Raw genomic sequence first — 15,476 nt, forward strand, 5'->3', positions numbered from 1 at the left:
GACCATCACCACCTTTTGGAGTCTATAGGGTAGGTGACTTCAAAGTGCCCTCATTTGAAAGTAAACAACTTACTATTAAATGCTCATAAAATAGTTTAACTTTTATCGTATATTATACACCACACATCTAAAATTAGTAACATAACAGAGTCTTGATAATGAAATTTATACAAGGCACCTTAATTACATAAGTACATGTTCTTTTCTTTTTGGTGGGTTATTATAAGTACATGATTTAGTGGTCCACCGTCCAATTCACAAAATAGGACAATGCAAAAAGATGGAGTTATGAATTGTATCAACCACTACCACGAGCCACTCTTCTCAAATATTAAACACAACCAACCTTCATTTATAAACACATGTACCCTTTGCTTTTGGATGTCAAACATAACCATAAAAATGCCATCAACTTAAATGCTATAACCAACTTATTTCCAATCCCAAGACCCAGTCACACCTCTTTCAACCTCTGCCCAATGCACATTTGACAATTCCATCTCAACACTGCATCACTTATTTATTCATTTACATTACTATATGTGCATGCGTTTCGATTCACAATGAATTTGAAGCTACAAACATCTATTCAGTTTCATACACAAGTACATAAAAGCAAATACTAAAAATTGAAAAAATAGGAACTGAACTTTTATTGATTGAATGGCCAAGACAGAAAGAAAAAGAAAGAAACAAAAACATTTTCATCATCCTTTTGCTAGGGGTACCCCAGCCACCACTTTACCTATCTCATCCCCTCAAAGGCTTCCATTGTCTAGTGTATATATCATCACATATATACATGTACGGAATACAGATCCTTCTCTAACTAAGCATCACACCTTCCCCTCCCTTTTCTCTATATTTCTATATATTTTTCTATCTTAAAATGTAATTCAAAAACTCATAGTCAAATCAATTGTACAGACAATACCACTTTCTAACAACATCACCTTAAAGAGATAAACTGGGGATACAAGAAAATTGATCAAGGGAGTTGGGAAGAAACATTGGAACATATATGGAACCAAAGAGCAATGAGGAATGAATGAATAAAATGAAAACTCTAATAGGAACTTGACTACTTATCTCTAAGGTTCCAACTGCATTCAATGATGCTAACAAGATTATTGTCTGGGTTTTTTTACTATGTCACAGGTATCGGGTGGTGGTTGTTTTATGATGGGATCAAAAGACTGAAACAACTGTAGGGATTGAAAGTTTAAGTGGCGGTTTGAGGACTGTGAGAAGGAAAAATGAAGATGACAAGAGAGATGTAGTACAAATCATGATGAATTCTAAAGGCTGTAATGCTTGACAGACTGCTCCAACACGTCGCGACTAGGGCATACGATAACCTTCACTTGGTTTCCATTTTTGTATATCTTGAAGGTTGGTACAACTCTAACATTCTCATCAGTTGCAACTATCGCGTTTTCATGAATGTCCACCTATGATCAAAGAAAAAAATGCACACATTAGGCAAGTTATGTATCCCTCATTTATAGCAAAACTGAAGTAAACAGCACGTTCCATTTGGATTCTTCACGGGTAAGCCAAAATCACTGCGGCATTGTGATTTTTTTTTGAAACTAAAAAGGGTAACTTCTGATAAAGTCAAAAGGGGCACACCGTGATTCTAACAGCAAATCCAAACACGCGTAAAGTCAAAATCACTACCTTGAGGAAGTTAACAGATGGATATTTGCCACATAATGTATCCAAAAATGGCGATAATTGCCTGCATTTCGAGTTTGATGCAGCTTCAAAATGGACAACAGAAACACCTGCAAAATTAACAAATAATAATATCAGGAGACTTGAAAAAATAGAGTAAAATGAGTTGCAGAAGAATCCTTTTTAAACATTTGAGGGTTATGCATGGAACAATTTAGGAGATACAAAAAATAAAAAATAGAAGGCTTTGTTTTGAAAAAAAAAAACCCTAACTTTTAAGAAAAGTTAATGCACAATTTACAAGGTAAATTTTCTGCATTTGATTTCTTAACTTGTGCCTTAGGATACAAGTTAGCATTTTCCGACATTTTAATTACCTGATGAAGATATTGCAGTTCTAAACTGCTCAAGACCTGATACTCGTTCCACTTCACCACCAAACTTCAAATTAGTAACTTCTTCTCCACGAGATTTTTTTAGTGAAATATGTGCATGAAAAAGAGCTTCAGCAACATCATTGTCATTTGGAAGTTCTTTTCGCAAGACCTCGTAATCTTTAACCGCTTCTTCCCACTTTTCTAGCTGCATTTAAAACAAAGGGGATTAAGAAAATGAAGTCTCTAAACTTCTTCACAGCAGTCTATCAAAAAAACCGGCAAAGCCAATTTACCTTGTTATATGATGTAGCCCTTCGAAGAAGAGCTTTCATGTAATTTGGTTGGTAATGTAAAGCTTGGTTAGAGTCTTCAATTGATTTTTGCCATTGACCAAGCTTATACCAACATGCTGCTCTATTGCAATACAGAACAGAATTTGAAGGGTCTAATTTCAAACCATCTCCATATGCTGAGCAAGCTTCAGTGAACCGGTCAGATTTGAAAAGATCATTGCCACGAGTTCGAGCTCTAGCCACTTTCCTTACATTGTTAAGCCAAACAGCAAGTTCAATATTTTGGGGATCGATTTTATTTGCCTTCTCAACAGATGTAACCGCATTCTCAAACCTGCAATACATCCATCATCGATTATTCACACTCCAACAGAAACCATTGTGACACCTTAGAATTTTTCAATGAAGGTTAGAAATACTAAAAGTGCCGTGTCTAAACTCACCTTCCCAATGCCATCTCAATCTTAGATCTGACATAGTAGGAATAAGCTTCAGCAAACATCCCAAAAAATATTGCTTCAAAAGGTGTACTATTAATTTGTGGATCCGATTTCGGAGCATGTGCCATAACTGATTCTGCATCATCAATTTGACGAAGATTCAAAAGGGCTTCTGCTCTACACATAAAGAGCTGTACATTCAATTTCCAACAAAGTTCAGATATTCCATTTCATACACATTTCCATTTATAACATATTCAACTCAAATATATCACATCGGAAAGATAAAAAAAAAAACAAAAAACAGCAATAATACCTGAGGAGAAGAATCAGCTCCAGCAGTAGAAGCACCATCAAGTTCCCTCAGAACACTTTTCCAATCCCCTACCCTCCTAACACCTGTACACTTATTAATATGCTTATCCACAAGTTGCAACTTGAGCATCTCGGTCGGATTCGGAGTCAATCCAGGATGACAAAGGTGTCTCCTAGCATTCTCAACTTGTCCTAACCTGTGACACCACCACTTCTATAATCAACACCATTCCGTAAATGCATCATCAATGAATGCAAATTCAATCAAATCATCAATCTTCACAATGCCATCCAAATTAACAAGTAAAAGATTCAGATTTCAATTCCAACAGAAGCAAAACAACAAACAAAAAACACTAGACTTCAAAATTACATCAAAACTAACATAAAACACTAACAAGATAATTCAAGAACCACAAACATAATGAACTAGATCCACAAAATTGTTAAAAGAATCAATGATTACTCACTCACCTGATGAATAGAGAAGCCAAACGATGATGAGCCCTATGATAATCAGGATCGCAATTAAGTGCCAGCTGGCATTCCCTCACAGCTTCAGGCAGTCTTCCCAAACTGATCAACGCGGCGGCACGGTTGCTCCGGTGAGAAGCACTCCTCGGCAAAACAGCTACTGCACGGTCATAAAAACTCAATGCCTCCGCAAATTCACCCCTCTTGTAATGCTCATTCCCTACTAAATTGAGCTGTTCTGGATCCACACTTTCCACCCCTCTTTTCCCCGAATCACTCCCAATGCCGCCCCTCATGCTACTAGTATCTACTCTCCCGGCGCCACCCGCAGTGGTGCCGCGCATTATGCTACCGTGACCATAGTTCCCAGTTCCATAACCAAGAACATCACTCTTTGTATTCTTATACGCCATGCCGGTCTTCACGATCTTTCCAGAAGGACAAATATTCCCCGCCGGAAGAACATTCAACGGCGGAGAGTTCACAGTTTGACCAGAATGTTTCTTCGGAGTCGCTCCGGATCCTGAATTGGATCTTGAATCCCCCGGTTTCGGTTTCGAACCTCTCACATTCCCTCCGGATCTACTCGCGGTTGGACTGTTATCACTAGAACCAGAAAGCTCGCCGGAGTTACTGCTATGAATCGGCGCCGAAGTGGACTTCTTGGAAACCGGTTTAGACCCGGTTTTACCAGAGAAAGATCCAGAAGAACCCGAACTACTACTAACCGCCGGTCCTCCACGCGTCGTCCTCAATGGCGAAACAGGTGAACCATGATCGAGTTCACGAAAATCCGGTTTATTCGCTTCCAAAGTCACCGCTTCACGAAACCGATCGGTAATTTTGCCCGACCCGATAGCATCGGGTTTGGATTTTCCCGGCGAACGTGACATTTTTCTTCAAGAAAAGTTGTTGAAAGATTCAATCGTTTTTCGAGAGAGAGAAAGAAACTGTAACTAACTCTCTCTCTCTAAGACACAGTGTGAGTGTTAACAATGTGTTTGAATGAAAGTACAGTGAGTAGTGAAAAATGGGTTTGTTGAACAAGACATGAAAGTTTAGAGAGAGAAAGTGATGGGGATCTCGTGATATAAAAGGAGGAATGTGAGTGTTGTTGGAAGAGTTAGAGAGAGAAACTTTCTTTTTAGAGAGAGAAACAAGAATGTAGAGAGAGAAACAAGAAGGAAGAAGAGAAACGAAGAAAAAGACTGAGCTTTTATTTTCTCTCTTCACCTGCTGCTTCACGAGACACATTTCTCTTCCTTCTCTTCATTTTTTTTTATTTTCTATTTTATTAAATTTAATTAATTAATTTTCATTTTTCATTATTTTTAATTTTGTTTTTTCTTGCAATGTGAACAGTTACTATTTCTTTTTTTACGGTAGACTATAGTAGTATTATCAATTTCCTATTCAAACTCTATAATAATTATTATTTTTTTAATTTTTATTTAATTTTTATTTAATTTTTGTTTGGTTGAACAAGTGTCTTCCACATTCTCTACACAACCTTGTGGCTAAAGCCAATTTTCTCATTCACTGTCATTTCTTAATTTTCTTAGCCACTTGTCATTTTTCTTCTTAATTATTTTAACAAAGTAGATAAACTCTTCCCTTATTTATATATTTATTTATTTATTGTAATAATAAATTAATACAAATTTTATACACTCAATGAATTTCATTTTCTTGCGCCCCACAATTAATACTCATTTATTATTTTTCACCTTAATTTCCTAACTAGTGAAAATACATAATGAAGGTTCATTTTTCTAATTCCTCCTAAATAAATAAAAACACAATAAAAATTAATTCTATTTAAAAAACCTTCCATTTATTATTAAGATCTTAATTTTTTTTCTAAGTTTTGATTTTCACATTGTGGTTCAGAATAAATAAATAATATAATATGCTTTTTATTTTGTTAGAGGAAATAAAATATACCATGCTTGGCAACAAGTTAATGTAGATGCGGTGAAAAGGAAAATGACACGGTCACACAAGAATCTTTTGATAAAACAATGGCGATTATTACTAATACTAGCACTAATTAATGTATTAGTAGTAATAATCCACCTAGGTTGCTAAATTTTATGAATAGGGTGAGTAGGGTGATTCATAGAGTAGTTCTAGAAGAGCTAAATGGATTTTCTCCACAGTTGAAATGTGACAACAACAAAATCTTGATTATAAATAATGTATTTTTTAGGTTTAGCGGAAAAAAAATCTTAACTAATAATATTAACAAATCAAATCTAAACATTTGAAATAATTTTTTTTTTCTTTTTTGATAATTTATTCACCACCCAATAAAAGTTAACTACAAAATAAATTTACAAGTTGAATAAAAATGTTTGTGTTGTTACAACCTAATGAGTTGCTTTAGAAATAGTTTATTTGCATGGGATGGATATCACTTTCAAATTTAAATATGATAAATATTTATCGGATGTTAGATAAATTACTAACAAATTTTCAAAATTAACATATATCTCATTTTAAAAATAGTTAGTTACTGACTAGTTTGTTATAGTTGGTTATAAATTAGTTAGTTAAAGTTTGTTATAAATTAGTTAGTTAGTTTGTTAGTTAAAATTTGTTATAAATTAGTTAGTTAGTTTTAAATTAGTTTGTTAGATTATTAGTTAGTTAGTTAAATTTTGTTATAAATTAGTTTGTTAGTTTATTAGTTAGTCTGTTAGTTCAAATTTGTTATAAATTAGTTTGTTAGTTTATTATTTAGTTAGTTTGTTAGTTAAACTTTGTTATAAATTAGTTAGTTGTTTGTTACAAATTAGTTTGTTAGTTTATTAGTTCAAATTTGTTATAAATTAGTTTGTTAGTTTATTAGTTAATTAATTAATTATAAATTAGTTTGTTAGTTTATTAGTTAGATGATTTCTCAAATTTACTTTGCCTATAGAATTGATCTTTATTTTTTTATTTTTTTATTTTATAACAATAATTATTTGAAAAATGGATCGACAAACATACACATATAATTCATGCTAGCATTTACTCCCTCCTTCTCTAATAATAACATTTTTTCAGATTTTATTTTTCCTTATATATAAGTTTTTAAATTTAACTACTCTTTTTATAAATATATTTTTATTAACACTGTTAATTTATCTAAAAAGTTAAAAAATTAAAAATATTTATAAACAAAGAGTAATTAAATACTAATTACACTTAAATAGCTACAAAATGGCAAAATTCTCTCAAAATGAGAGAAAGAAAACTCACACACTCCCTCCAAACAAAGTAGCCCCCACACCACGTGGCAAACAATAACTGGTTGTGGGTCCCACATTAACATCAAAATCAACCCTAACATTAGTAGCAGAAACCAGCTAAGATGAACCTACAAAATACAAATCCCTCTCTCAATCACCCCTTTACCAACATTCATTGTTTTTTAATTCTTCACTCCAAAATAAAAATTCTTTCATTATTATGAAATTTAGAAAAATTCCATTACATATTATAAATTATTAACTTCAAAATTTAGATCATTATAGGGACCACACTCAAAATGGAGCCCAACTACATCTCACTTACAATACTACAAAAACACATCGCATTTCTCTTTTTCACTTTCTTTTCCTCCACTATCATTTATTTGTACATAAAATAAATAATATAATATGTCAATTATATTGTATTTTATTATTATATGTATACTTTGAAAATTTTCTCAATCTTAGTTTCACAACTGTTGTGTTCATCCAAGATTCCTGAAGTCTTTAGTTTTTTCACTTCCTCACGCAAACAAGAAGTAGCCATAACCTTATTGAGTCAAAGCTTTTATTGTAGTGTAATAGTGTTATTGCCATTATACATACCCTTTCTAGTTTGAGATCTAGGACGAGTAGTAGCTAGGTGTCACATAAATACTCTTTTAGGTACATTAAGTCATTTAAAACTCAAAATATTAATAGAATTATTAAAATTTAGCTAAATTATATTTTTGATAATTATCTTTTGCTCAAAAGTGATTTTAATTTTTTTTTAAGATTCATTTTAGTCTTTTTATATTTGCAACTTTATAAAAATTTGTCATTTTGTTAATTATTGGTTAAGTTGCTTGTTAGTTGGAAGTTTAGAAGATTTTATTTGGTATTTTATGAATATATCTAGTCACAGAATCTCTTAACTTAATTTTATGTTTCGTCTTATTTTTTAATTAAAAAATATTATAATTTGATCCCTTAAAATTAGTTTTGGTAGTATTATTGGTCAATTCCATTAATTTTTTTTTGAAAAAACGTTAATTGTTGCCAACGTGTCATGAAAATTAGGAAATTGGCAAAATAATGACTCGGCAAAATGATTTAATAACGCGTTTTAGGGTTTTTTTTAATCATTTATTTTTCAAGTTGACTTCCATCGTATTCAAGCTGCGTTTCTAGAAGCACGAGTTCTTGTCTCTGTGTTTCATCTTCTTTCATTCATCTCTCCGTGTTTTCATCTGCGTTTTAATCATCTTCTTTCATTCCATTTTTCTGGATTTTCAAGCTGCGTTTCTAGGGTTTTTATCTTCTCCAATGACAAAGTTGTAAAGCAGTGCTTCAAGTCAAACAATCATTCCATTAGAATAGTTGGATGTGTACTTCGTAGAAACGAGAGGAATAGTGTTTTTGCCAAGATGAATGTGTCCTTCGTACTGCGAGTGATACGAAACGTGTGAACTTTGGGGGGAAATGGGGTTGTAGAAATCACATAAATCACATGGATAAGGGTTGTAAGTTCTTCAAGTGGTTGGATGAGGAAATAGTTGATGAATGGGATTTGAAGATTCAAAGGCGAAAGAAGAAAATTTACATTGAAGAATGAGGTACTCCACACTAGAGGATGGTTGAAAATGTCCATTGGCGTTGGGATTTTGAGCTTAGAGTTGAATGTTATTTTGTAGAAATGTATTTCAAATAGGTTTAAGGTAATGTAGTGTGTTAGGTTCAATGTATTTTATCTATCATGATTTTATGAGTGTATTGTATATGTCATGAGTTTATGAGTGTATTATATCTATCATGAGTTTAGGAATTTTGCGTGTCATGAGTTTATAAATGTACTTTTATTGGATAATGTTATGATAAGAAATTTGGTTTATCAGATAATGTTATGATAAGCAATTTGTGTTGGAAATACTCTGCCATTATCATTGATACCAAACACTGGTATAAAAGTGTGGGAAAAATATTTGTGCATCATACAGGTTTATGGACCTAACTGTAGCCATTAAATATATATAATGGACCTTATTAAAACAATACTAGTTAAGGGACTAAATTGAAATAAGTAATATAACTTAGGGACCAAAATGAAACAAATAACAGAGTAAACAGAAATGCATATCAGAACATAAATTCATATAATTTGGAATTCTGTTAGATAACAGGTTTTCATATAATTTTAAATGGCATCACATACCATATAATTTCAATAGTCGTCAACTAAATTATATAATTTCATTCAAAATGGCATTATAAGTCATATCATACACAAAAAAGTAATTCAAAATGGGATTATAAGTCATATCATACACAAAAGTGGCATTATAAGCTATATCATACACAAAAGTGGCATTATATGCCATATGATTCAAAGTGGCAATATAAGTCATCTGATTCCCAAGGCCATTACATCAAATTAGTACACAACAAAACAACAAAGCAAAACTTTTAGGGTTGACTCAAAACATGTTTTAGGCCTTTTTGAAGTCTCCTTTCCTTTTTGGATGCTTGTTGAGTTGGAGTTGCAGATGGTGCTTCATGAGTTAAAGTTGCAGATGGTGTTGGCTGACTAGCATTTGTTGATGGTGCTGGCTGCATTTGATGCCAAATTTTTCTCGTTTCAACTGTGACTCATGTCTCACCATTTCTCCATCCTTCTTATTCCTTTTCTTCTTTGGCCTACCAGGTGGCCTTTTATGGGTGATGGTTGTAAATCAACAACATTTATTTTTTGTCCACAGAGATTCCCCAATAACTAGATATAGTACTGGTGCATAACAAGCCTCGTTGCAATCCTTTTTGTAACAATCAAACACAAAATCATCAACTTCTAAGTGTTGGTCTTTCATGCATGAAATTGAATGACAACATGGCAGCCCTGCCAGCATCTACCTTCTACATGAACATTCATGTTTTGAAAGATTGCCAGTAAAATTTTCTCCACTGAATGATATATGCCTAACCTCATAGTCATATTCACCCGCACTTCTGTAACAGATGTAGAAAACACAAATCATAAATGTAATTTAACAATCCATAAGTTAACAACAAAGCACAACCTGTAACAGATGCAAAAAACAAAAAGCACAATTTTACTTAACAATCCAGTGGTTTATTTTTTGTGATTCCTTTTCCATTCTCTTTTTTATTTTTGGTAGAATGTTACCATCAAATTTGGCAATCTTCTTCCTATTGGACTCCCACCTCTGCATAAGGTGCACTCTAATTTCTTCAATCATTGTCACAATAAGCTTGGCTATTGCAATTACAAATACTGAGTTGAATTCCTCTAACATAATAATGTTCACCAGAGTGTCACACCTTGGATGAGTTCTAAACCTTGATTTTCTCCAGAAACTTGGTGGAATCTTCACAAGGTGCTTGAATTTCTCCTCATTAACACCCTTGATTTCCAACATGTTTTTTCCCAAGCACTTACATGAGTAGTAGTTGCAGCCTTCCACATCAGTTCCTTCAGTTTAAGACCTGGAAACTTCTTTCTGAAATTGATGTATAAATGCCTACAAACACAACAAAGGGACTTGATTGAAACCTTTTACATATTAAAGGGACTAAAGACAATATAGGGCAAACAAAAAAGGGACTAAAATTAATACAATAAAGCCAACAGTACAAACATTAAAGGGACTGATATTAGTACCTAACACACAAACTTTGGTCAACCTTTGGTAGCAACTCCTTAAGTGCTGACAATAAACCTTACATTATAGGTAAAATTGATCAGTTATAAATGTGTAAGAAATAATTAAAATAAATCAGTTTATGCACATTTTGTTGATCACTTATAAATGTGTAAGTCTTGCATAATCTGACACCTTCCAAATCAGATGTCAACAGCACCAGAAACCAGCTCCATGAATCTTTGGTTTCATTCTTAACAATAACAAATGATATTGGCAATATTTGATCATTTAGGTCCCTCCCAATGACTGATAGTATCTATCTAAAATTGTTATCATTTATACAGTATGACTCACATGGACAACTTGTCTTGCATATCACTCTCATCCTCTTGTTATCATTTTTCTTAAATTTTAGGTTTCTACCAGAATGAATAACATATGTTCTAATTGTCTCTTTAAAGTCCTCCTTTGTAGAAAAATATGCCCCTAATTCCAACTTGCAATCTTTCACTCCTTTGGAAGCTTGAATGTTTGAAAATCATCCTTTAAAATCTCGTCATCTTCACTATCACGCTCTTGACGTAACTCATCATTATCATATTCCTCAATGTCGCTAAATCCTCTACAACTTTCTTTTGGAACCTCACCTTCATTCACATCATCAATTTAACCACTACCTTAAACTGATTATTCCATTTCCCTTTGTTTCCTTTGTCTCCCAACCTTGGCTTTGCCATTCCCTTTATCTTTTTCTTTGCCCTTCCATGTTCCTTTACCTTTTTCTTTGCCCTTCCCTTTTCCTTTACCTTTTCTTTTCCATCCTTATCATCAACCGCAATCTCTTCACCAATTCCTATATCATCATTATATGATTCTTCAAATTTCACATTCAAAGCATTGTATTCACTACAACCACTATCTTTTTGGTTACATTCTAGTGTCTCGTCTTCTTCCTGGTTACAAATTACTCTTTCAATTAATGCATCTTTGGGAAAATCCACTAATGCACCTTCTTGAACACATACCATATAATAGGTGATCCCCTCAAAAGTAATATCCATTACTGCATCTTCTTGGCCCTTAGTGGTTCCCTCAAAAGTAATATTCACTACTGCATCTTTTTGGCCCTCAGTGGTCCCCTCCAAAGTAACATCCTCACCCTCAGTGGTTCTCTCCAAAGTAACATCTTCACATGCATCTTCTTGGTCAATTCCCTTAGTGGTCCCTTCTAAAGTAACATCCTTACATGCATCTTCTTGATCAACTGCATCTTCTACACCAGTGGTCCCTCCTTCATCAAACTTGTCATTTAGATTATTCAAATCTTCAAAAGTGCCCAAATCTACAAAAATACCTTTGACACAATTAATTCAAATAATCCAAATTTTCGTTTTCTTCATTATTCAAAGCCTCCAAACTGTCCTTTTTCTCTTACCTCATATTCGCCTTCTTTTTCATTGGGTCCTACATTGTTTTCTAGATACAGTATTGGCTCATTAATATAATCTGGTTGTGAGAGTGGATGAATGACATATAAATAAATGTTCCTATTAATCATTGTTATGATTTAATTCTCTTTGTTCCTTCATCATCTTTTAACAAAACTATCTCATTAATATCTATTGCATCATAATACCATAAACTCTCCACTTTTGTAAACCACTCAGAACCTCAAAATTACTCCAGTAATCAGGGTCTATTTCCCAAACCTCCTATAACCCATTGTAACATAATTTCTTAAACTCAAAAGACTCACCCCATGATAAAAACACACTGAAACCTCTTATTGGTGACCTAATCGTACTAAATAATGAAGAAATCAGTCTTTGAAGAAGGTAAAAATGAAAAAGGTTTGCTTGTTGAAATAGTAAATAAATAATTGTACCTTAGAAGAAAACTGGAAATGAACAATGGTGAAAATGTTTATGTATTCTTCGCTTTCGCCGTCTTTGTCTTCTTTATCGCTCCAAGTTTCAAACATATAGAATGAATACTTTTAGGGAAGAGTGAGCCAAGGTTCGTACACAGTGAAGAGTTGAAAATGTTATTTCTAATGTTGGAAATGTTATTGATAATTTAAGTTAAAATAACTGGATTAATAAAATTATAAAAAGCAAACAAAAAGCCATGTTAGATTTTAAAAAGGCATCAGAACTGCCATGTAGGCGACATATAACATTTTTTCTAGAAAATTTAACGAAATGGACTAATTAGGATTACAAAACGATTTTAAGGGACTAAAGTGGAACATGTTTTAACCAAGGGACTAAAGTGAAATAATAAATTAATTTAAGGGAGCAAAAGATGAATTAAGCCTATTTTATATGATTCACTTTAAAACCTATATTGCTTGTTACAATAGGATTGGTCTTTTAAACCTAATATGGGTTTTTGTATCAGAATGACTTTTTATATGGTCATTTGACTATATCCTAATGAACCCAAACTTCTATTCTCAAAACAAGCTAGGGCTTTGGGGATGTTTTTTTATCTGGAAGTCATTATGAATCTTATCCCTTTCTAAAATATTAAATTTATTGAGTATTGATATAATTTTACAAGTTTATCAATTTAAAAGTGAATTATTTAATATCTATGTAAAATTATTTAGTGCATATTGTATAAAAAGACTCAACATATTTAGGGATATATATGTGAAGAAGTCATTAATACACTTTGAAATTTGAATAGAGTTTTATAAAAGGGGCAAATAAAAAATTCAAGAATGTCCTATATTTAGAGACGAATGCAGTATTTAGTGACAAAAAATAAATTCAAGAGGGTCCTAAACATACATCCAATATGAAGAAAATCTCGACACAAGAAAACAAAAGAACGAGAGACAGAAAGACGAGGGTAACCAACACTAGAGAAACATTTATCCAATTGAAACTCCATAAGGGATCATCAACATGATCATTACTATAATGAAAAGAAACAAAAAGAGAAATACTTTTGAGGGCCCCAAGAAAGTTTCAGCCATTTCACTCTTTCTTAGGACTTCTATCGAACCTAACTTCAAGGAGTTTGTGGGAATTACAGTAAGGAAACAAAAATATACCCAATTCCTCAAGTTGAATATAATGTTTCTTGGGGTAAAAAATCAATATTGTGGATTCTATATGAGAAAATAGCAAACCAGGGATGGCCACGTCCACCTGAAAGACACCACTAAAACACTGATACCAAAAGGGAAATGAAATAATCGATGTTATCTTTCTAGTCCTTTTTAGTCCCACAAGGAAAATATGGTGGCTCCATTTGAGGAGAAAAGGGAAGAAATTCTAGAAGGTACACTCAGACCCATGACAGTATTGAATCGAAGATCCATATTATTGATAAACACAATAATATCACCATTTACATGAGTCTACGAGAGCATTTTCTACCTTCCTCATAGTGTTAGAAGAACATGTCACCAAAATTAATTCTATAAAGAGAAATTTTAAAGAGTTACTAAGCGTCACTCACCACCTAATGAGAATCGTGAAAGATTCTAATCCACTATTTACCCCTTTATCCTTTTTATGATAATAAAATAGTGGTGATGACTCTAAATCACCATTTCTCTCTAGTGGTGTAGGTGTTCATGGAAAGCTCCCATTTGTGACATCTCGTACTTTGATATGTTCCATACCCTACAACTAACAAAGAATAACCTAACTACATATGTCGAGTATAACTTGCAAAGGTTTCAATTAGTTAAAACCCATGGGATACGTTGAGCTTATCATTATGTTAGGCGGAGAAGAAACTTAGTAGGCAATCAAATGTTGGGCGAGAAGACGAGAATCCAACGGTCTAGAGGGGGTGAACAATCCTCCTTTAAAAAATAGTTGTCATACCCCGATTTTAGATCCATCTGCATTCATCCACTATGCATCATGCATTCATTTTAATATAAAACCTAATTCACGTCTGAGGTCAATCGTTGACTTTCTGGTCAACTAGTTGACCAAAGTCAACCGTCCATTCCCAAATCCATGTTGTCTCGATTTTCATAAACATCGGTCATTATCTAGGCCTTTTCGATCACGGTGCTTTTAATTACAAAATGGATTCTAATTTAAGTTATTTGACTTTTTAATTTTCAATCTGATTTTAATTAGGTCTAATTTCAAATTTCAATTTAATCTTAATTATTTTTTTTACTAATGATTCAAACTCTAATTGATTTTAATTTTCAAATAAATGTTAGAATTGATATCAAATTAATTTTAACAAATTATAGATTAATTTGATTTTTAATTGGTTTTATTGGTTTTTGATTTTAAATTGACATTTAGATTAGTCTTGGATTATTTCTAAAATCCATATCCCTTTTATAACCAAATATCCATTCATCCATTAACCCTTTTAACAACCATGTCCATCGAAATCCACTACACCACTTCTAGACTTTAAGTCAACTATATAACCATTGACCAAAATTAACAAGCCAAGGGTGTTTGGTTTAAGATAGATTTGTGGTATTCCATATCAATTTGGTAATCATCATATGCGTTGCTCATTAAAATCAGAATTTTATGTCCACTCTTGCATTTGAGTAACCGGTAGAGGTTATGTCCTTGGATAAGGTAGAATTGGGCCTTTCCATTTCTACTAAACACAAAAATCCACATTTGGTTTAGAAAATAAAAAGAGGGATGAATTTTGATTGGATGCGTTTAAAATCACCAACCTACATAAGCCACTTTCCATAAGTAATTTTCCATTTTTTTAACAATTCATTATATACCATTACAATCCTACACTCCATACAATTCATTCAAACTTTCAAAATTTCATTTAATATATCCAAATACCATTCAAACTTTCATGTAAAATTTAATATGCATTCAAATTCCATTCAATATAATTCAATAGACTTACATATAAGTCCAATTCAATAAACATTCATTACATAATCTCATTCATCCAATTAACTTTCAATACACAATCTAAACAATTCAATATGTTTCCAATCCAAAACTATAAGAATTCCAAATTACATCCAATCCATAACCGAAAGTCCAATTTG

At 32.6% G+C, this 15,476-nt stretch overlaps 1 protein-coding gene across 1 annotated transcript; it reads right to left on the reverse strand.

Moving 5' to 3' along the window:
• Positions 1-629: 629 nt before the first annotated feature.
• LOC127086246 (TPR repeat-containing thioredoxin TTL1) lies at positions 630-4,807 on the reverse strand. The gene is made up of 7 exons (XM_051026958.1): positions 3,577-4,807; positions 3,104-3,299; positions 2,791-2,978; positions 2,348-2,681; positions 2,055-2,259; positions 1,681-1,787; positions 630-1,451 (listed from the first exon to the last, which is right to left on the reverse strand). The coding sequence occupies exons 1-7, from the start codon at positions 4,467-4,469 to the stop codon at positions 1,299-1,301; spliced, it is 2,076 nt and encodes a 691-aa protein (XP_050882915.1). The 5' UTR covers positions 4,470-4,807; the 3' UTR covers positions 630-1,298.
• Between the last annotated feature and the right edge of the window lie 10,669 nt (positions 4,808-15,476).

The sequence above is a fragment of the Lathyrus oleraceus genome, chromosome 5 (genome assembly GCF_024323335.1).
Source record: "Lathyrus oleraceus cultivar Zhongwan6 chromosome 5, CAAS_Psat_ZW6_1.0, whole genome shotgun sequence".
Lineage (NCBI taxonomy): Eukaryota > Viridiplantae > Streptophyta > Magnoliopsida > Fabales > Fabaceae > Lathyrus > Lathyrus oleraceus.

What these genes read in the sequence shown, in the direction of transcription:
- LOC127086246 (XM_051026958.1), bottom strand. Translation starts at nt 4,469, where the DNA reads ATGTCACGTTCGCCGGGAAAATCCAAACCCGATGCTATCGGGTCGGGC. An exon ending in AACTGCAATATCTTCATCAG is followed by an intron (nt 1,788 to 2,054) that starts GTAATTAAAATG and finishes TTAATTTTGCAG; the next exon opens with GTGTTTCTGTTGTCCATTTT. An exon ending in CATCTGTTAACTTCCTCAAG is followed by an intron (nt 1,452 to 1,680) that starts GTAGTGATTTTG and finishes CTTTGATCATAG; the next exon opens with GTGGACATTCATGAAAACGC.